At 44.2% G+C, this 23,952-nt stretch overlaps 1 protein-coding gene across 1 annotated transcript in view; it reads right to left on the bottom strand.

Moving 5' to 3' along the window:
- LOC126204215 (uncharacterized) overlaps positions 1-23,952 on the bottom strand; it is a 129,051-nt gene that overhangs the window by 19,199 nt on the left and 85,900 nt on the right. The window contains exon 5 of the mRNA XM_049938613.1: positions 10,717-10,822. Coding sequence (XP_049794570.1) covers positions 10,717-10,822 — 106 coding nt within the window. The remainder of the gene's footprint in view (positions 1-10,716; positions 10,823-23,952) is intronic.

Raw genomic sequence — 23,952 nt, 5'->3', positions numbered from 1 at the left:
TGATTACAATGGATATGCTGCGTACGGATGTAACATGTTGATGAGCCGGGAGACCACAATGACCACATGCAACTTGTGACCATGTCATCATAGACGGCCAGAGCCACCGTTATCATGTGCCTGATCGTTCCTCCCCTTTCCCAGCAACCACACCACATTCGAAGTGCTTAAAGCGCCATATTTGCAGCTGATGGCAGAGAGGGAGCTATTACGAGGGCTGTCCAGAAAGTAAGTTACGATCGGTCGCGAAATGGAAACGGCTATGAAAATCCGATAAAGCTTTGCAAAGATGTGTTGGGCAGTGTCTCTAGTATGACTCTAGGTAGAATTATGTCGCTCTTTTCATTCCTGAGCTCTTAGTCAGCGCGTAAAGATGTTACAGAAAATAGTGTCTCCCGCCAAGTACGAGGGCCTGGTGAGAATTTTCCCCTGAAGCTATGCAACCAACATTACATAACTGTCGTGCGGTTTCTTCTTCAAGACAATTCTCAGCCTCATTCTGGAGGGGCAATGAAGACGTTCCTGCATCGTTTCAATTGGAAATGTTTGGTTACCCACAATACAGCCCGTAATTGTCTCCCACTGAGTTTCATCTCTGCTCAAACGAACCGCTGGCTATGAAGACAACATTTTGGCACAGACAACGAGCTTTAGGCCAGCGTAGAGAATTGGTGGAAAGCACTGGCGGCTGCCTTCTATGGTGAGGGTATTGGAAAGTTGGTACAACGCTACGACGAATGTCTGAGTCAGAACGGCGACTACGTAGAGAAGTAGCTGAAAGGTGTAGCTAACTCTTACAAATGAAACATTTCTGATTTTCACTGTGATTTTCATTTCGCGATCATCGTAACTTACTTTCTGGACAGCCCTTGTATTTTTTTTCAGATACTCCTAGAGTGCAAAGATTAATGAACATACCCACAAAGATTCAGTATTCTGTGATGTATGCAGCATTCGGTACATCGTAACTTTAGCTATAACTACCTGAGAGAAGTGACTATAGGTGTGCACAAGGAAACTGTTTGTGACTCTTGCTATTCATTTTGTATCTTAATTACATGGCAGCGAACACTAACAGCAACCTCAGTCGTATCGCAATTCAAGCTACTATCTATAATTTCAATTAGTAAGCGAGTATCTCAGGGCAGAGGACGCAAACACATTTTCAGGTTGCCTGTCTAACAGCCGCAGGGGCTACAAAAATGGATTTACAATAGAGGATACAAATAGTGATCCAGTTTAAAAAGTTAAACTTCTTATATAATGTACTCATTAAGAAGCAGAGGGGATAGGCAAAATCATGTGAATGGTAGTAATGGTATGTTTGTGATTGACGGTCAAGAAGGCAGGTAAAGCACATGTCGCGCTGGACTATACATGTGCAGTACGGACTAGGCATCAGTGCAGGCTGTTTACGAGTAGTGCATACTTCGTATTTTCATTCATCGACCGAGGCCAACGTGCAATGAAAGACCTAACAGAGTTCCAAAGAGTGCAGATTGTAGGGGCCCGATTAGCTGGAGCGTAAGTAGCCAATACAGCCAACTTACTGCATGTTTCAAGAGCAGCTGTTTCAACAGTCATCACAGCCTACGCAAAACCTAGGAAGACGTCATTATGTAAACGTAATAGTGGGCTCAAATCAAAACTAAATGACAGAGATCGTCGTACGCTAACACAAATTGTGTCAAAACAACACAAAACTATGGCAGCTAAAGTGACTGCAGAGCTCAATAGCCATCTTCGAGACCCCGTATCTATGGACGCTGTCTGCCAAGAATTCCATGAAGCAAATGTTCATGGACGAGCTGCTATACCGAAACCATTAGGTCGACAACCAACGCAAAAGAGCGTAAAACACGGTATCAGGAGCATAAATCCTGGATGGTTGATCAGTGGGAACACGTCATATGGTCCGGCGAGTCATCGCTTTCGTTATTTCCAACAACGGGCTGGGTTTACGTCCAGAGAACGCCAAAATAAGCCTACGCTTTCCACTGCCTGATTCCAACGGTTAAGCATGGAGGTGGGAGTGTGATAGTGTGGGTAGCCATATCGGTATTCTGCTGGTCCCATCATTACTCTCGAAGGCCGTGTTACTGCCAACGATCATGTGAACTTATTAGGTGATTAGGTACACCTCATGATTCAAATGTGGTTCCCCAACATTGATGGAATATTTCAGGACGATAATGCACCGATTAACACGGTCAGGACAGTACAATCGTGGTATGAGGACTATGCAACTGAACTGCAGCGTCTTCCCTTGCCAGCACTGTCCCCGAACTTAAACATTATCGAACCCTTGTGGGCGGTTTAGGAGCGCAGACTTCAGAGCAGCTTTCCGCCTCCCTCGTCACTACTGGAGTTAGAAGAGGCTCTGATCGAAGAGTGGCATAACACACTGGAGACTATAAATTATTATATGCTAGAATTCCAAGAATAAAAGCAGCTGTAGGTTACAATCCGCTGTATTATCTTATTTGGAAGGTTCAACTCAGTAGCACAAATACGAGGAGGTGGCAATGAGGAACTTAGAAACCATTTTTTTTTTTACTAAACATAAATGGTACAACAAAATATTAGTTTTCGACGTAGTGTCCCTGTCATGCAACACACTTCCTCCAGCGAGTAAGAAGTAGTCGGGTTCCTCTGGAATTTCTTTTGGTCACATGCGCTGTCATTCGTGCGCCCATGCCGCACCTTCTTATCGGAACAAAATTTCTTTCCTTTCATCGCTTGTTAGAGTGGCCCAAATACGTGGTAATCACTCGGTACGATGTCTTGTGAATTTGGCGGATGTGGCAGAGTATCAAAGTGCATGTGATCTATGGTCACGGGCGGCATGAGTCCGTTGCAAAATGACACCTTCAGATAGAAATCCATGTGGCTTTGATCTTATTGCTTGTAGGAGTTGGTTTTTTAAAATATTGGAATCTGATACACTGGTGATGGTGTTTCCTCTAGTCGTGTAGTATTCCAAGATAACGCCCTGTTTATCCTAAAAGAGAGTCAGCAAAATTTCTCCTACAGATGGCTGCGTACGGAAGTTCTTGGGTTTCGGTAATGAGGTAGGACGCAATTACCTGCTTGTTTTTTTTTTTTTTTTTTTTTGTGGTTGTGTACACAGGTTGAGTCTCCTGTAACGATTCCCACGGAGAAACCATTACCTTCTGCTTCAAGGAGCCACTAAATTCATCACAGACGAGTAGGCGAGTTCTGGAGCGAGTTTCTTCTTTCTGTTCTTACTTTATGATATCTTTGTGTCACATTCTGTGTTGCATGATGTTTCGGATGCTTGAACGTTTAAATATCTGAATGTGTTCCTCTCGTCAGACCTCAGCTTCCAAATATACCATTGAAACTACACTCCTGGAAATTGAAATAAGAACACCGTGAATTCATTGTCCCAGGAAGAGGAAACTTTATTGACACATTCCTGGGGTCAGATACATCACATGATCACACTGACAGAACCACAGGCACATAGACACAGGCAACAGAGCATGCACAATGTCGGCACTAGTACAGTGTATATCCACCTTTCGCAGCAATGCAGGCTGCTATTCTCCCATGGAGACGATCGTAGAGATGCTGGATGTAGTCCTGTGGAACGGCTTGCCATGCCATTTCCACCTGGCGCCTCAGTTGGACAAGCGTTCGTGCTGGACGTGCAGACCGCGTGAGACGACGCTTCATCCAGTCCCAAACATGCTCAATGGGGGACAGATCCGGAGATCTTGCTGGCCAGGGTAGTTGACTTACACCTTCTAGAGCACGTTGGGTGGCACGGGATACATGCGGACGTGCATTGTCCTGTTGGAACAGCAAGTTCCCTTGCCGGTCTAGGAATGGTAGAACGATGGGTTCGATGACGGTTTGGATGTACCGTGCACTATTCAGTGTCCCCTCGACGATCACCAGTGGTGTACGGCCAGTGTAGGAGATCGCTCCCCACACCATGATGCCGGGTGTTGGCCCTGTGTGCCTCGGCCGTATGCAGTCCTGATTGTGGCGCTCACCTGCACGGCGCCAAACACGCATACGACCATCATTGGCACCAAGGCAGAAGCGACTCTCATCGCTGAAGACGACACGTCTCCATTCGTCCCTCCATTCACGCCTGTCGCGACACCACTGGAGGCGGGCTGCACGATGTTGGGGCGTGAGTGGAAGACGGCCTAACGGTGTGTGGGACCGTAGCCCAGCTTCATGGAGACGGTTGCGAATGGTCCTCGCCGATACCCCAGGAGCAACAGTGTCCCTAATTTGCTGGGAAGTGGCGGTGCGGTCCCCTACGGCACTGCGTAGGATCCTACGGTCTTGGCGTGCATCCGTGCGTCGCTGCGGTCCGGTCCCAGGTCGACGGGCACGTGCACCTTCCGCCGACCACTGGCGACAACATCGATGTACTGTGGAGACCTCACGCCCCACGTGTTGAGCAATTCGGCGGTACGTCCACCCGGCCTCCCGCATGCCCACTATACGCCCTCGCTCAAAGTCCGTCAACTGCACATACGGTTCACGTCCACGCTGTCGCGGCATGCTACCAGTGTTAAAGACTGCGATGGAGCTCCGTATGCCACGGCAAACTGGCTGACACTGACGGCGGCGGTGCACAAATGCTGCGCAGCTAGCGCCATTCGACGACCAACACCGCGGTTCCTGGTGTGTCCGCTGTGCCGTGCGTGTGATCATTGCTTGTACAGCCCTCTCGCAATGTCCGGAGCAAGTATGGTGGGTCTGACACACCGGTGTCAATGTGTTCTTTTTTCCATTTCCAGGAGTGTATATGTCCAAGCTTATCCCTGCTGACAACAGACGCTACGTGAAAGGACAACCTCATTGTTCACTGTTTCATTTGCCAGACTGTGTTCCTCCAGGAGGGGGCTTAGACGGGAAGCATAGAGTGAAGAACACGTTAAGATCGTCAAAGAGCCTCCTCAAATGGTGAGATTTGCGGAGATGAAGGTTGCTGGCTGCCCGGCAACAGATTCTATGGTGATCGACGCAGCACATAGACATAAAACCGCCACCGGTACAAGGACGCATCAGTGAAACCTCAGGTTGTGAGATTAAGCGGATTCTTAAAGCCCTACAAGTCCAGTTAATGAGTTGTGTCTGTGCCTGGTCGTATAGGCCGTGAGTTCTGTTTGTATTCTTGATTGGTGAACAATAATAATAAAATATTAATTTTTCCTTGCTTTATCATTAAAAAGAAAGTTTTACTACATTTTTGGCGCCCAAAGTATGGCACTATTATAACTGCCTTGAAGTCGTTACAATACTGAACACGAGTAACGGAGAATACCGAACAGCACAATCGTTCACAGGTTCGTCTGACATAGATGACTGATTCACCAAGTCGCTAAATATCCCATCAACGCCTATTTACTAAGTTAATAGTTCCTATACAACTAGGAAAGACCAAACGTGTTATTCAGTCTCTATATATCACTCCCATAGGGGTTATGAAGACGAGATACAGTAATTAGGGCGTCCGGAGAGGCATTTAAATTGACATTCATCCTTTGATCCATATGCTGTTCAAATGGGAAGAAACTCTAATATGTAGTACAATCGGAAGTACCGATTGCCTATCGGTTTACAATGATACCTAGACAACTGATGTAAATGTAGATATCAAACAGAACTAATTACGAAGCTGTGCGAGAGCAGATTTCAGTAAACGCGGAATTACAGAGACGCCCAGTAGGACACGATAAACAACGCTCCTCAATGTGACATTACTGTGACATATCACTATTTTCTAGTTACATTTGTGGGCACTGGAAATATTTCTTGGAAGAAAGCTTCGCACCCTCCTGGAGGTTCAGATTGGTCTTGGCAGGAGCTCTGTTCTCGGCGGAGAGCAGTCTGTGAATATGCTTAGGTCAAGCACACCTCCATGCCCTGCTGAGCAACGTTCTCTGATCTGTGTCCCGCTCTGCTGCCTTGAGTGAACTCAGTTGACATCTGTCCACGTCTCGGACAGTGAACGCTGCCACCGCTTTGTCAACCCTTTGGGTAAAGTGAGCGTGGTATTTTTGCTTTTCTGCATTAACTTGCCGGCCGATGTGGGCGAGCGGTTCTAGGCGCTTCAGTCCGGAACCGCGCTGTTGCTATGGTCGCAGGTTCGAATCCTGCCTCGGGCATTGATGTGTGTGCCGTCCTTACGTTAGTTAGGTTAAAGTAGTTGTAAGTCTAGGGGACTGATGACCTCAGATATTAAGTCCCATAGAGCTCAGAGCCATTTGAACCATTTTTTGCATGTTCCACCAGGTCTCACAACAAATTCCTGTTGAAATTGACAGAGAAAAAAACGGCTACAGTACTTAACGAACGTCCCTCGTGTGTGATACCATTGATAGCTGTCTCAGTGAACAATAATTCATAGACGGATATACGAACTTTATCGGGAACAGGAGTAGTTCGACAGTTGTTTGTGTTTTGTCCCCCTCATTCGTGTGTTTTGTTGGTTGGCCTTATCTGAAATATGAAAAGTGGCTTCGCCACTGTAAATTGATTTGCTTGTGCATATCAGTGCAGTGGAGTACAGTGCAGTGCTTCTGCATATCAGTGCAGATATGCACACAGCGCCATCTGTCGTCATGGCTTAAGGCACGCAGGAACTGCAATTTGTGTAGATTCAGTCTTAAACTCTTACGGAGTATTTTCCACTCTGTTGTCTGAAGCATGTGAAATTCTGTACTTCGCAGCATAACGGTTGTCACATAGAGCAAGGTCCGTCCAGAAATGGTGGGTCACCCCGAACGTTTTGTGTCTCACAGATAAACATACTTCTCGAATTTCTTCTATCACTAGACTATGCTGATGCATACTGATGGTGTCTTGTGAAAATGGCCACGGAATACTTTTTCTATCTTGTACCGATTGACAAAATCTTGTAACCAAACTGTTTTTTTTTTTTTAACAGATTTGTTATCCGTCTTCAATGCGTTAATTTTTTTAGTGACTGGTTTCGATTCAACATGAATCTTCCACAGATCAGTATGTATACAACAATAAAATAACTAATTAGCAAATAATCTACGAAATACAAAACGTTAACACACCACGCCAACATCTAACATCAAATGCATCGGAGGATACCTGTAATCCATCAAACTATCAATAAATATACATGTTACGCCTTAAGGGCTATATTAATAAAATGGATTCTACAAAACTGTTATTTTATTATGTGATGTAGAACATAAATTTGCTGACAGTTCGACAGATTACTCTTGTGATCAATGTCAGCAGTTCGTGGTCTAGGAGCTGCCTCTTGATCACGGGGTCCTGGGTTCGATTCCTGCCCAGGCTGGGGATTCTTCTCTGCCCGGGGCCAGGGTGTTTGTGTTGCCATCATCATACCATCATCGTCATCATCAGGTGTGAAAGTGACTAGATTGGGTTGTGGAAAGAAAATAGATTGTGTAAAAATTGGGACTTTGGATAGTTGAGCGCCCCATTCATTTGTGTTCTGCTGCATTCGATGTTTGATGTTGACTTACTGTGGTAAAATTTTGTGTTTGGTAGAGTATTAGCTAGTTAATAATTTTACTGTTGCTTACTCATACCAGGACGGATCATGTAGAACCATGATGGGCCATTTACAAATTTAATGCAATTAAGATGGATAATACTTTTCTTTGGAAACCAGTTTGTGTCGATTTGATGTCCAAAGATATTACACCCATTTTTCCAGTGCATTCTGTGCCTTTTCTTCCACCATTCTTAGCAAATACGGTCGGTTGTGCCCCTGTCCAAGATTTCCCAAACTATCTTGATAACGCCATGCCCAAAAATCGTTCTGAATTTATCTTTCACTTACTGAATCAACTGTTATATTATATTTAGCCATTAACCTATATCGATTTTTTGAAAAGTTTTATGGTTTCTATAGGGTGTTCGGAAATTCTCGCTACAAACTTCTAGGACTTTTAGAGGGGAGTGAGTAAATAATATTTTGAATAGGAACCCATGTCCGGAAACGTCATCCAACGACGCTACAGAGTATTAAAGTTGCAGGCGCCGGCGTCTGTAAATGTATGTTTGTACTCAGAGTGATTCCGTGATGGTGGTGCAATCTTTCAAGGATGATGGGTAAGGATAATTGTACCAATTTGAGTTAAGGGTCGCTGTAACAGAAACGAACGAGTCGAAAGTTACAAGCGAAAACCGTTCTGATACCTTGAGAGAGGACAGGTTACTCTCTCACCTATTTTCCGCGTATGGAAAACTATTGAAGATTTTACTACAACCTGACATACATGGAACGAGACTCTAGAAAGTTAATGGCCTGAGCAGACGTTGATGGAGCCTGGTAGGGCGCTAAAAGCATGAGGTATTTTTATGGTTCTTAGCGAGTAATAACGGCATGTTTGAAGTTGAAAACAATTGGCGGCGAGCCCATCCCTCAGCAAATCTTGTCAGACAGGCCTACAGCCATGCAGGGCAGACAGGGCAGCCCCTCCTTGAGACAGGTCTCCAGCAGAACAATGCTGAGCTACCTGCAGTCATGCCAGTGGAAGGCTAGGGGCGACAGACTTAAGGAACGTGTCTACACAGTGGAGTTGTAAACTGTGCATTGTGCGCAGAGCCACATGTGATAAAAATTCACCAAGTTTTCGTGTTTGCCGATACTGCAAATAGGACTGTGAGCCACTTCCATCAGTTGCCTCGGTTGTATAAGAAACTGCAGCATCTGAGAAATGTATAGAGATAGAATTTTTATTACACCTCATAGCTAGAACAAACAAGCTCGAAGGCACAGGTGACTTAAATAAAGATCTTTAAAATTGTATCTGTTTGCTTGTTGCTGTGTGAAGCGACACAACTTCGGAGAAAATTATCTTCCCTTCCATGAAAACTTAAAAAAACAGCAATTGGCTGTTTCTGTTTTTTTTTTCAGAAATACAGGTTTCTTAACTCTTGTCCTGATTTGATATGAGTTTGTGCTGTCAAGTGGGAGGGGATATTTGGCGCCTCTAGAGTCCTGTGATTGGCTCAAGACAGGGTGGAGGTGGTGTCGTTCGTGCATTTTGCCGAAAAATGGAATTTGTTGTGGAATGGGTGCTGGACTTTGGTCTGGTAAGAGGACTTCTTTCTCGTCGATGCTCGAGCATGTGTGGCTGGTGCTTGGGACCTGTCCTGAGACTGTATTCACTTGCGAGTAGTTTAGACTGGGGAACCTGTGGTGAAGTTCTTACCGTACTGACAGTGTGACTTAAAATGTCTTGGACTACTCGTTTGCCGAGGGCACACTTATTCGTTTCTGGTTTACTAGTCTTGACATTTGGCATCCTTCACACTCTGTCATATAAGTGAGCCAAATTGGTCCTTGGTACGACCAGCGAATGGGTGTGTCACACACTGAAATCTACCATGATTTCAGAGCTCTGGTAGAAAGTAAATTGCGACCCGTCTGCCTGATCGCTAGACCATGAGATTTTTGCATTTCTTCCGTGGCCACTATCTATTCTCAGGTGCGCATCACTTCTCACCTCCGCTGCACCCATCTCGCCAGCTGAAAGTTACATGGCTGCATGAAGCAAACAGGGTAACGTACTGCCGCTCTGGTATTGTCGGGCCGTGCAGATCCCAACCGCCACTTGCTCGCAGCTGCACCTATGTAGTGAAATTACAATAGATTTGATCAGTCAAAGTCTGCTCAGCGTCAGATCAATTCAGATTTCGTTATCCACATTTTTAGGGCCAGAGTAGTTGACTCACATCTGCCACCCAGGATCCTTGCCCATTGTACTCTGACACCAACTGTCAGATGTTTATGGCATTAAATCAATAACTGGTTTAGCATAATTTATGCCTGTTTTCTTTACACAAAAGTAAATGTTGTTAGAACACCCAATCTTTGCCTACATTCTGAACCATTTGTATGGTCTCCACAAACATTTCAACAACTGACAGCGAATACATGCACTGCTACTGCTGTTGCTGACGTTGTACATCAGGCAAGTTTCAGGAGTGGTAATAGACTAGACATGGGCTCTAAAATTCGTACGTTAAGAGCTATGCTTACTTGTTTAGAAGAGGAGATGCGTTTCACACTAGCGAGGAGGGGCACGTGCTTATAGCACGTCAGGTATGCATTTTAGAGCCCATGTTTACTAGTCAATTTTCTTTTTTTTTCGTCGATACTACTACCTCTGCAGGTTACATAAGCTACATTCGCAGCAACAATAGTACCGGTACATGTATTTCACTGTCAGAGGTATTATAATGATTTTAGCTTATAACTTTCGGCGTTCTCTTCTGGTACAAGGTCCATCACCTCAAATAGATACATTTATCCATCTTGAAAGTTTATGCAAATATTTACAGGCGCCGCCGCTTATAACTTCGATGCACTGTGGCGTCATGGATGACGGTTCAGGTCAAAGGTTCCTGTTGAAAAATATAATCATTCTCCTCTGTATATTCTAGAAGTTTGTAACAGAATTTTCGAGCTCCTGTTGTAATTGCCCTGTATTTCTGAGATGGCCCAAGCTTAACTGCGTGAGCTGCGGCTGTGTATCATGTTCAGTATCATCGTGGTGTTGAATCTACATGCTACTGGTCACACACAGGCGCGATTTACCGGTAGCGGTGGCGGCGGCTGTGGCGTCTTGAGCATGGAGAGGGCGGCAGCAGCCGGCGGCGGGGGTGGCAGCGGGGGTGGTGGCGCGGCGGGGGCGGCATGCGAGGAGCGACGTGGGCGGCAGCACGACTCGAGGGCCGCCTGGCGGAGGCCGTGGTGCAGCACGAGGAACAGCGTCGGCTGCACGAAGGCGTGGACGTAGGCCACGTGCAGCGTGATCTGGAACACGCGCGCCGGCTGAACCGACAGTGGCGCCGCACAGCAGCGCCGTCACCTCACTCACACACACACACACACATCACGTATGCTCACTCACCACGGACACCAATATTTGGTGCTATTAATGTTACTATAGCTGTACTATTACTGTTCCTAAATGTGTATATCTACCTTCATTGTTTCTAGTAATGTCGAATGTCTATATCTCCGACGGTGAGACGCTTAATAAGAAATAACATGACACAAGTAAACAAAACAAGAGTTTATTACGATCACAATAGAGAGATCTAATGACGAAGGGAAAAAAATACTACTTCTCAGACGCTAACAGGCATATGCCGAGAAGACACAGTGAATAAGCGTATTGGGACGTGACTGCTATGCCACCGATGAACCTGAGGTTAAGCGTTCGGCGTATTTGGCCGAAAGGTACGTCTCGGGATACCGTTCGAAAGTCGTACATCCGATTGTGATGGCTTCCGCCCGGACTCTGAGTGATGGGCTGCTAAGAGCAAGCGCATCAATTCGTCCAGAGCTCCGGTGAGGCGAACTGCCAACGTTTTATTATTTTTTTTCCTTTATTGTGATTTCATTCCCCTGCCCCATATTGGCAGGGGAGGGCTGTCAGCGGCACAGTCCGACGCTCTTCAGCCGAGTGACATGACAACTAAGATGAGAATAAAATGTTACATATAAGGTGAAATAAAAATGGGGACATAAAACAGAGTAAGGGGAGATAATGGAGGTAAAAATACACTGACATGGAGACGTCCATGGGGGAACAATTAAAAAAGTCGACATAAAGTTAAGAAACACAGTTGGCGATTCTTAAAACACAAAGAAGAGACTGAAGGCACACTCACAGATTAAAAGTCGGCCACGGTATTAAAACACTCCAGAACAACACACTTTAAATCCACTTGGAGCAGACACAATGACGAATAAAACTGCCAGGTGGGACCTGCCGAAGGAGACGCTGGAGAGGATGAGAAAGGAGGGGAGAGCAAGGTGCAGCAGAACGTTTTGGCTTGTGCCACCCTATATAGGAATTCGTGGTGATCCAGTTCTGCACGCACGACAGGTCGGAGGAATTAGATCGCTAACACGGAGACCTCTGGTAACGCTTGTCCTGCCATCTGTCGTCTTTCTTGTGATCGAAGCACTCCAGGGAGGAAATGCGTTGTACTTATGCAAACCTGGGATGATTCGGTGTCCAAGGGGCTGCCCTTCCCTTTAGGCAAACGGCAAGTACATGGCAGTCACCATTTTTTTTTTTTGTCATCAGTCTACTGACTGGTTTGATGCGGCCCGCCACGAATTCCTTTCCTGTGCCAACCTCTTCATCTCAGAGTAGCACTTGCAACCTACGTCCTCAATTATTTGCTTGACGTATTCCAATCTCTGTCTTCCTCTACACTTTTTGCCCTCTACAGCTCCCTCTAGTACCATGGAAGTCATTCCCTCATGTCTTAGCAGATGTCCTATTATCTTGTCCCTTCTCCTTATCAGTGTTTTCCAAATATTCCTTTCCTCTCCGATTCTGCGTAGAAACTCCTCATTCCTTACCTTAACAGTCCACCTAATTTTCAACATTCGTCTATAGCACCACATCTCAAATGCGTCGATTCTCTTCTGTTCCGGTTTTCCCACAGTCCATGCTTCACTACCATACAATGCAGTACTCCAGACTTACATCCTCAGAAATTTCTTCCTCAAATTAAGGCCGGTATTTGATATTAGTAGACTTCTCTAGGCCAGAAATCCCTTATTTGCCATAGCGAGTCTGCTTTTGATGTCCTCCTTGCTCCGTCCGTCATTGGTTATTTTACTGCCTAGGTAGCAGAATTCCTTAACTTCACTGACTTCGTAACCATCAATCCTGATGTTAAGTTTCTCGCTGTTCTCATTTCTACTACTTCTCATTACCTTCGTCTTTCTCCGATTTACTCTCAAACCATACTCTGTACTCTGTTCATTCCGTTCAGCAGATCATTTAATTCTTCTTCACTTTCACTCAGGATAGCAATGTCATCAGCGAATCGTATCATTGATATCCTTTCACCTTGTATTTTAATTCCACTCCTGAATCTTTCTTTTATTTCCATCATTGCTTCCTCGATGTACAGATTGAAGAGTAGGGGCGAAAGGCTACAGCCTTGTCTTACACCCTTCTTAATACGAGCACTTCGTTCCAGATCGTCCACTCTTATTATTCGCTCTTGGTTGTTGTACATATTGTATATGACCCGTCCCTCCCTATAGCTTACCCCTACTTTTTTCAGAATCTCGAACAGCTTGCATCATTTTATATTGTCGAACGCTTTTTCCAAGTCGACAAATTCTATGAAAGTGTCTTGATTTTTCTTTAGCCTTGCTTCCATTATTAGCCGTAACGTCAGAATTGCCTCTCTCGTCCCTTTACTTTTCCTAAAGCCAAACTGATCGTCACCTAGCGCATTCTCAATTTTCTTTTCCATTATTCTGTATATTACTCTTGTAAGCAGCTTCGATGCATGAGCTGTTAAGCTGATTGTGCGATAATTCTCGCACTTGTCAGCTCTTGCCGTCTTCGGAATTGTGTGCATGACGCTTTTCCGAAAGTCAGATGGTATGTCGCCAGACTCATATATTCTACACACCAACGTGAATAGTCGTTTTGTTGCCACTTCCCCCAATGATTTTAGAAATTCTGATGGATTGTTATCTATCCCTTCTGCCTTATTTGACCGTAAGTCCTCCAAAGCTCTTTTAAATTCCGATTCTAATACTGGATCCCCTATCTCTTCTAAATCGACTCCTGTTTCTTCTTCTATCACATCAGACAAATCTTCACCCTCATAGAGGCTTTCAATGTATTCTTTCCACCTATCTGCTCTCTCCTCTGCATTTAACAGTGGAATTCCCGTTGCAGCTACCTTCTTTGTACCTATGTTTTCCTTCCCTACTTCTGTGATGGCCCTTTTTAGAGATGTCCATTCCTCTTCATCTGTACTGCTTACTGCGCTATTCCTTATTGCTGTATCTATAGCGTTAGAGAACTTCAAACGTATATCGTCATACCTTAGTACTTCCGTGTCCCACTTCTTTGCGTATTGATTCTTCCTGACTAATGTCTTGAACTTCAGCCTACTCTTCATCACTACTATATTGTGATCTGAGTCTATATCTGCTCCTGGGTACGCCTTACAATCCAGTATCTGATTTCGGAATCTCTGTCTGACCATGATGTAATCTAATTGAAATCTTCCCGTATCTCCCAGCCTTTTCCAAGTATACCTCCTCCTCTTGTGATTCTTGAACAGGGTATTCGCTATTACTAGCTGAAACTTGTTACAGAACTCAATTAGTCTTTCTCCTCTTTCATTCCTTGTCCCAAGCCCATATTCTCCTGTAACCTTTTCTTCTACTCCTTCCCCTACAACTGCATTCCAGTCGCCCGTGACTATTAGATTTTCGTCCCCCTTTACATACTGCATTACCCTTTCAATATCCTCATACACTCTCTCTATCTGTTCATCTTCAGCTTGCGACGTCGGCATGTATAACTGTCGGTGTTGGTCTGCTGTCGATTCTGATTAGAACAACCCGGTCACTGAACTGTTCACAGTAACACACCCTCTGCCCTACCTTCCTATTCGTAACGAATCCTACACCTGTTATACCATTTTCTGCTGCTGTTGATATTACCCGATACTCATCTGACCAGAAATCCTTGTCTTCCTTCCACTTCACTTCACTGACCCCTACTATATCTAGATTGAGCCTTTGCATTTCCATTTTCAGATTTTCTAGTTTCCCTACCACGTTCAAGCTTCTGACATTCCAAGCCCCGACTTGTAGAACGTTATCCTTCCGTTGATTATTCAATCTTTTTCTCATGGGAACCTCCCCCTTGGCAGTCCCCCCCCCCCCCGGAAATCCGATGGGGGGACTATTCGGGAATCTTTTGCCAATGGAGAGATCATCATGACAGTTCTTCAATTACAGACCACATGTTCTGTGGATACACGTTACGTGTCTTTAATGCAGTGGTTTCCATTGCCTTCTGCATCCTCACGTCGTTGATCATTGCTGATTCTTCCGCCTTTAGGGGCAATTTCCCACCCCTAGGACAAGAGAGTGCCCTGAACCTCTATCCGCTCCTCCGCCCTCTTTGAAAAGGCCGTTGGCAGAATGAGGCTGACTTCTTATGCCAGAAGTCTTCGGCCGCCAATGCTGATTATTTATCAAAATTTAGGCAGTGTCGGGGATCGAACCCGGGACCGAAGACGTTTTGATTATGAATCAAAGACGCTACCCCTAGACCACAGGTACTACCAATACTCATGCTTAAATAGGTTTTGATAGCAAGGAAATCCACAGAAATATATCCAAATCGAACCAACATCCCAAAATTTTGTCACGTAGCTTAATTGGTAAGCTTGAAACATACCATGTCCTAAGAACTACAGTGAAGTGTCAAAAGTCATGGGAAACCTCCTAATATCGTATCGGACCATCCTTTTTTCGGCATAATGCAGCAACTCTACTTGTCCTGGACTTAACAAGTCGTGGGAAATCGGCTGCAGAAATATTGAGCCATGCTGTCTCTGTAGCTGTCCATAATTGCAAAACTGTTGCGGATGCAGGAATTTGAGCACGAACTGACCTCTCGATTAAGTACCATAACCGATCGATGGCACTCATGTCAGGCGATCTGGATGGCCAAATTATTCGCTCGAATTTTCGTGAAGTTTCTTCGAACCAATCGCTCGCAATTGGTGCCCGGAGACACTGTGCATTGTCATCCTTAAAAATGAAGCCCATGAATCGCTGCAGATGGTCTCCAAGTAGCCGAACATAACCATTTCCACTCAATTCAGTTGTACCAGAGGAGTCATTCCATTCCATGGAAACATAACCCACATCGTTATGGAGCCACCACCAGCCTGCACAGTGCCTTCTCGACAGCTTGGGCTCATAGCTTCGTGGTGTCTGCGCCACACTCGAAACCTACCATCAGCTCTTACCAACTGAAACCGGGGCTCATCTGACAAGGCCACCGTTTTCCAGTCGTCTAGGGTCCAAATGCTATGGTCGCGAGCCATGAATAGGCCCTGCAGGCAATGTGGTGCTGTTAGCAAAGGCACTCGTGGCGGTCATGTGCTGCCTTAACCAATTAACGCCACACTTCACCGCACAGTCCTGACGGATACCTTCGCGTTACGCAACACGTTGATTTATGATGTTATTTCACGGAGTCTTGCTTGTCTGTCTGCACCTACAACTCTAAACAAACGCCGCCGCTCTTGGTCGTTAGGTGAAGGCCGTCGGCCGCCGCTTTGTCCGTGGTGGGAGATAATACTTGAAACATTTGGTGTTCTTGACTCTGTGGATCTCGAAATAATGAATTCCCTAACGATTTCCGAACGTCTCATGCGTCTAGCTCCAACCACCATTCCGCATTCAAATTCTGATAATTCCCGTCATGCTGCCTTAAGAACGTCACAATCACCTGATTGAAACGACCGCTCCGCTCATGCACTGTCCTCTCATACCTTGTGTAAGCTATACTAACGTTATCTGTGTACGTGCATATCGCTTTCTCATGACTTTTCGTAAATGTATGAAAATTAGTGGTTACTAATCGATACCGTGCCCGTTAACAGAAATGTATCCAAAACCGAGCAATATTTTAAAATTCTTAACTAACTCGTTAAGTTTGAGAATTAACATGCCGTAAGAACTACATATGGAAGGAAAAAAAAATAAAAAAAAAGAGAGAGAAGAACACGTATCGTTTCTCAAACCATTCAAAGGTAACCACTCAATGTTTTTGAGGTAGATTAATATGATACTTAATGATATTTCATTAGTAATCACAAATTACACCGCTTTGTACTTTTATATAGCAAAATATTATGCGAGGGGCGTTCAATATACACTCCTGGAAATTGAAATAAGAACACCGTGAATTCATTGTCCCAGGAAGGGGAAACTTTATTGACACATTCCTGGGGTCAGATAGATCACATGATCACACTGACAGAACCACAGACACATAGACACAGGCAACAGAGCATGCACAATGTCGGCACTAGTACAGTGTATATCCACCTTTCGCAGCAATGCAGGCTGCTATTCTCCCATGGAGACGATCGTAGAGATGCTGGATGTAGTCCTGTGGAACGGCTTGCCATGCCATTTCCACCTGGCGCCTCAGTTGGACCAGCGTTCGTGCTGGACGTGCAGACCGCGTGAGACGACGCTTCATCCAGTCCCAAACATGCTCAATGGGGGACAGATCCGGAGATCGTGCTGGCCAGGGTAGTTGACTTACACCTTCTAGAGCACGTTGGGTGGCACGGGATACATGCGGACGTGCATTGTCCTGTTGGAACAGCAAGTTCCCTTGCCGGTCTAGGAATGGTAGAACGATGGGTTCGATGACGGTTTGGATGTACCGTGCACTATTCAGTGTCCCCTCGACGATCACAAGTGGTGTACGGCCAGTGTAGGAGATCGCTCCCCACACCATGATGCCGGGTGTTGGCCCTGTGTGCCTCGGTCGTATGCAGTCCTGATTGTGGCGCTCACCTGCACGGCGCCAAACACGCATACGACCATCATTGGCACCAAGGCAGAAGCGACTCTCATCGCTGAAGACGACACGTCTCCATTCGTCCCTCCATTCACGCCTGTCGCGACACCACTGGAGGCGGGCTGCACGATGTTGGGGCGTGAGCGGAAGACGGCCTAACGGTGTGCGGGACCGTAGCCCAGCTTCATGGAGACGGTTGCGAATGGTCCTCGCCGATACCCCAGGAGCAACAGTGTCCCTAATTTGCTGGGAAGTGGCGGTGCGGTCCCCTACGGCACTGCGTAGGATCCTACGGTCTTGGCGTGCATCCGTGCGTCGCTGCGGTCCGGTACCAGGTCGACGGGCACGTGCACTTTCCGCCGACCACTGGCGACAACATCGATGTACTGTGGAGACCTCACGCCCCACGTGTTGAGCAATTCGGCGGTACGTCCACCCGGCCTCCCGCATGCCCACTATACGCCCTCGCTCAAAGTCCGTCAACTGCACATACGGTTCACGTCCACGCTGTCGCGGCATGCTACCAGTGTTAAAGACTGCGATGGAGCTCCGTATGCCACGGCAAACTGGCTGACACTGACGGCGGCGGTGCACAAATGCTGCGCAGCTAGCGCCATTCGACGGCCAACACCGCAGTTCCTGGTGTGTCCGCTGTGCCGTGCGTGTGATCATTGCTTGTACAGCCCTCTCGCAGTGTCCGGAGCAAGTATGGTGGGTCTGACACACCGGTGTCAATGTGTTCTTTTTTCCATTTCCAGGAGTGTATAATGTTACAGATTTTGTTTATTGTAGGTAGAAACACCATATTGTTCCCCCACTCTTTTGGCTTCTAAAGCCTAGTTTTCAAAATAATTTTCGTCCAATGTGACGGCCATATGCCACGCTACTGGGAGGCCACGGATGCCCGCATGGTACTACTCTACTGGTCGATGTCGGAGGTAACGTCTTGCTGCATCAACAAGATCCCAATCATCCACGTACTGCTTCGGACAGAGAGAATCCTTCATTGAATGTGTGAAATCCTCGCTGTAGGATCGATGAGGAAGAATCGTCCCATGAAGTTTTGTGATGCTCTCTCGAGTGCGCAGCCGTTTCTTCAATGTCGCGAGGGTAACTCAGCTGTGTGCGCCCGACCGGCACGAGGGAGGTGGGACAGCTTTGCGCAATCTTGCTGCACTGATGGCAAACGCTTCTTCCAACGACACGCCGCGCCTTTGGTCGCTGCCAGGTCTCCGTAGATATTGCGCAAGTGACTCTGAATATCTGCACTGCTCTGGTTTTTCTCTAAGAGAAACGCAGTGCTTGTAATGCATCCCCGTCCGAGACGCAATTTTGAAGGCAACGGATGGTGCCCGCCAACCTTCGGAACCTCATGAAGCTATAGGGGCTCAAGCGAGAATGTTCCAAGATATTCCACAACAAATTCCGCATTTTTGCACCAAAACTGGTCCAGAAAGATGTGTTGCATTATTTATTTAACGACCCTTGTACTTAGGCAGCCAACTAAAAGTTAATACGTCCCTGGTAATTCCAGAAGCTACGGAACGGAGGTGTACCCAGCAACGCCCATATCCAGGGCATTGATCGATCTGTCACCGGTACAGCAAAAAGGCCTCAAAAGGGAGAGAGGTTCCGTCATTTTGGTGACCATTTACGATTGAGCAAGAACGCATAAGTCGTATGTAAGGTTAATTGTTCAATACACTGATGCTATATAATACAACAGGCGGAATGCGTAAAATGCGAAGTTGGGACATCACAGGACATCTATGGAAGGTGATCAGACAGAAAAAGGAAGGAACTCAACATAAAAATAGGTGACCATGAAGCAGACGAAATTAAAGAATTCATCTACCCTGGAAGCAAAACAGCACAGGTCGGACGATGCAAGGAAGAAGTAAGAAGCACACTAGCACAGACAAAGAGGGCATAGCATGCCAATAAAAGTCTTCTGGTATGAAACATAGGCCTTAATTTGAGGAAGAAATTTCTGAGACCGTACGTTTGAAGCACAGCACTGTGTGGTAGCGAATGGCGGACAGTGGGGAAACGTGAACTGAAAGTAATCGAAGCATTTGAGATATGGTGCTACAGAAGAGTGTCAAAAATTATATGGACTGATGAGGAAAGGAGGCAAGAGGTTCTGAGCGGACTCGGCGAAGAAAGAAACACATGGAAAACACCGACAAGAATAAAGGACTGGGTGATAGGACACGTGTTAAACAATGTAAGAGAATAACCTCCATAGTAGCAGAGGCAGATGTAGCAGTGTAGAAAGAGAGAGACGGGTGTACATCCAGCTTATAACTGAGACCGTGGGATGCAAGTACTGCCCTAAGACTAGGAAATTTCTTGGCGTGCCGCATCAAACCAGTTAGGAGTGTGGGAAAGAATAAGCCTAACTGATGTTAAATTACGGGACTTGGTAATATTACTCGAGTACACTCAAAACTTAAAAGAAGTAATATGTTTACAGTAGTCACTGAAAAAACAAATACAGAATGTACTTTCCGAACACTAACTGTAACTGACATAATATGATGAGGAAATCTATAAGAACCACTGTTTTATATTGGCTTATGTCATAGGTCATACACACTTCCGCTGGCTAACAAATCTCTTACACAGTCATTAAATTCGACAAGTATACCTAATGACCTGCACCCATATATGTATTTTGGAAATTTGTGGTAAGTTCCTACAGGACGAAACTGCTGAGGTCATCCGTCCCTAGGCTTGCACACTACTTAATCTAACTTAAACTAACTTACGATAAGGACAACACACACCCAAGCCCGGGATCTCTCACCTTTCAACTGTTCAGTTACCTCAGCACAGCTTTCCATTCTTTAATTATATTTCAATTGTAGCCACGTAATATGTGCAGGTAAAGATGTATGCAATTATTTTATAGCAGATGGATAACGACTTATGGTTCTTCTACTGAGAGTTGTTTATTACTTTTCCATTTGCCCAATATCAGAGAGAGACAGTAAGAGAGGCAGTAAAAGGAAAAAGAATCCTTTTAGTAACCAACTGAACTACAATTACTCTTCTTTGCATGAATTAATGTACCAGACGTATCCCTTTAATCCTACACTTCTCGCTATCTTTAAACAATTATGCCATGTAGTAAAATTCTATTAATTGGATACCAGTCGGCAAATGAATAATAGGAGAAGCTAGCTCCAATCGAATCTTACTGGGAAATGACGTCAAAATGACGTGTGCTTGTCACAATAGATTCAGTTTTCGTTCCTTAGGCCCGAAAATAAGATAATTCTCGTGGGTGTGGAACACGTCAGAAAGCATCATTTGTCAGGAATTATCAAGATATGTGGATACATTACAGTAAACTGGAACTACTGCTATGCACAGAATTAATACGCTGTCAGAATGAAAGATAGCTACACATTTTTAGTAAATTTATCATACCCAAACTCCTAATCTTGACTCTTGTGACCAAGTGCTATTAAAAGTGAAATTTGACAGACAATTTTGCTTGAGCTGGTCTAGCAGTCGTCGTTAAGATATTCGTCTACAGAGTAGAAGGAATTGCCTACTAAAAAATCTTTTAAACTATAACTGTGCTTTATCTGCAACAAGTTTTTAATGGTTGCTGGCAGTTCATTGAAAACGTGTGTTCTGAAGAGTGGACTCATTTTGGACCACGTAAGTGATTTTAGGTCTTTATGTAGATTTTCCTATTTTTTGTACTTACACTATACGTTGAGCTATTAGTTGGAAATAGGCGCATATTATTTGCAAAAAATTCCATTAAGGAGCAAACACACTGAGTAGCAGTGGTTATAATAGCAAGTTTCTTGAACAGGTTTCTACATGATGTTCTTGAATTTACAGCACAAGTGTGACTTAATACACGTCCTTGGACTCTAAAAACTTTTGCTCGGTTTGACTAGTTAGCACAGAATATGATCTCATATGACATAATAGAATGGAAATAAGCAAAATATGTGTTTTTTATAGTGACATATCCTTCATCTGACTTCATTCATATTGCAAATACAGACTTGTTTAGACACTTCAAATAGTTCTGTGGCATACTCTTTCAGACTCAGTTTATTATCTGGTTGTAATCCAGATATTTAACACTGTCAACCTCTTCTATCTGCATGTCTTCATACGTTATACACATGCTGGAGGGAAATCTATAACAATTTCTGAACTGCATATAGTGGGTCTTTCCAAAGTTTAATGACACTGAATTAGCTTTAAATCATTTATTAATTTCAGTGAAAATTTGATTATCAGCCATTACTAAATCTGTACTTGACTTGCTATTTCGTCTAATGTTTGTATTAACTGCAAACAAAACAAACTTAGGATTCGGAAATATAACAGACGAGAGATCATTAAGCTACACAAGAAAAAGCAATGGACCGAAGGTAGTACCTTGAGGAACACCACATGTAATTAATTCCCTGTCAGACGAATACTAATTGCTTCCTCCACAGGCATTCTGCAACGACACGCTTTGTTTCCCCTTATGTAAGACATGAATCATTTTGCAACACTGCCAGTGACACAATAATATTGTAATATACTTAAGAAAATTCAGTGACTCACACAGTCAAAGGCTTTTGACAAGACACAGAAAATACCTGTAGCATCTTATTTGTTACCTAGTGAATTAAGTACATTCCCTTTGTATGTGTAAATGGCCTTCTCTGTATCAGAACCCTTAAGGAACCGAAACTGTGCCTTGGACAATAAATTATTTGCAATCAGATTTATAATAACACAACCTTTTCAAATATTTTTGAAAAAGCTGGTAAAAGTGTAATGGGTCCATAGTTTGACAGTATCTCTTTATCCTCCTTCTTGTAAGGAGGCTTATCTTCAGTATATTTTAGACAGTCTGGAAAAGTTTCAGTGATACGAGATCCATTACACAAATAACGTGAGATAGAACTTGAGTTAGAAGTATTGTATTTACCCAGTTCACGTCTTTGAGGAACCTCCTAGAATTCTCGGTTTTTGACGTTTCATACCGTCCTGTACTCAGATTTAATAAATTTGATATTCTGACAAGTTTCAACATTTAACATAAGATGTTGCATACCATGATGAAATAGCCCAATTACTATTGATTTTGTGATATGACTTTTATCCTTAGATTTGCCTGCAAAGATATTCTCAATATCAGTCTCAGAGCTTAGCATAGTTACAAAGTTCACTGTACCAAATTAAACTGAATGACACTGAATGAGAGTGTTACTGATTACAATAATTATTCACTGACGAAACTTTTCAATAACTCCACACTCAAATCACCAGCATCCATTAATTCCTTGTTTTTTTCTTTTTTTTTTTTTTTTTTACTGTGTGATGGAATAACAGATCATCCTGAAGGTGCCTTGCATATTTTCATATTCTTCCCATTCAAAAGGACTTGTTATGAAATACTATATCTGTAGCACAATCTAATTGCTGCTCAACGCTAAGTTTATTAATATCAGTGTTCCTGAAACTAAAACAGTTTTTGACAAATGTGGCAACTCTTCCTTCCTCCATATTTTTTCTTCAGAAGTAAGAAGCTAAGGTACATCGCTTAAGATTTACCATACATATTCCAGCAGTCACATGATGTTCAGAGAGGCAGATTATATCAGCTGGTTTATCAACTCTAAGTCGTCAATACAAATACGCAACTCATTAAGCTTACCCCTCAGACCATGCATATTCCGATGCCAGAAGGACAACTGATTTTGTCCGCTGGTTGAATTACAACTGGAAGAACCTAATTTTTCTGTCGATTTCTGAACATCTACAGCTTCAATTAGGAGCTGTTTGCATGAATTCTGTGCGTTAAAATGTACTTTCTAGCCGTCTGTTTCATAAATGTGAATTTCATTGTCAATCTGTTTCTGAAAATATTTTGTTTCTACCCGCAAGATCTCACAAAATGCTGTTCTATCACTTGCAACCACTGGTACTTTACCATATGTACTCCCACCGCCCTTAAGATGTTTGCTATTAGACCAGATAGTTTTCCCTTCCCTTTCCTTCTGAGGTGAAGGCCATGCCTAGTAATAGTCCCACCTATTGATAGAGTCAATAGAGACGACACCAATAGGAGATCCCACCTCTAAATTAACTCTCCTAATGGAGGGTTTATATGAGGGAGGCCATGGTGCCTACAGACACAAGCACAACGTCAGAATGTCTCACTGCTAATGCTATATTTATCAGTTGAATAATTGGGATCCATGTCTATGTTGTTTCCTGCCCCATCCGCTATTACCACAATATCTATCTTTGTGAAGTTTTAATAAAGTGAACGTGTATCCTCTACACCTAACCCAGACTTGCACTAGGTTTATAAAAACTTGTGACCTAGTAATATCTGATCCTAGTTCATTCTGCAGCAATTGGCGAAGATCTCAATCATGTGAACTACCAAACAACGAAACTTTCTTTTTCTTCCCAACTTTTTCTTTCTGACTTGCTACTTTTCAAACACTTTTTGAAAGTTTGTTGTGTCCTATCTACTACTACTACTGTCGAGTGTTAGCGACTTTCGTCTAGC

The sequence above is a fragment of the Schistocerca nitens genome, chromosome 9 (genome assembly GCF_023898315.1).
Source record: "Schistocerca nitens isolate TAMUIC-IGC-003100 chromosome 9, iqSchNite1.1, whole genome shotgun sequence".
NCBI classification, from domain to species: Eukaryota; Metazoa; Arthropoda; class Insecta; order Orthoptera; family Acrididae; genus Schistocerca; species Schistocerca nitens.
The sequence above is the reverse complement of the archived record's forward strand: the minus strand, read 5'-3'. Positions and strand labels throughout refer to the sequence as shown.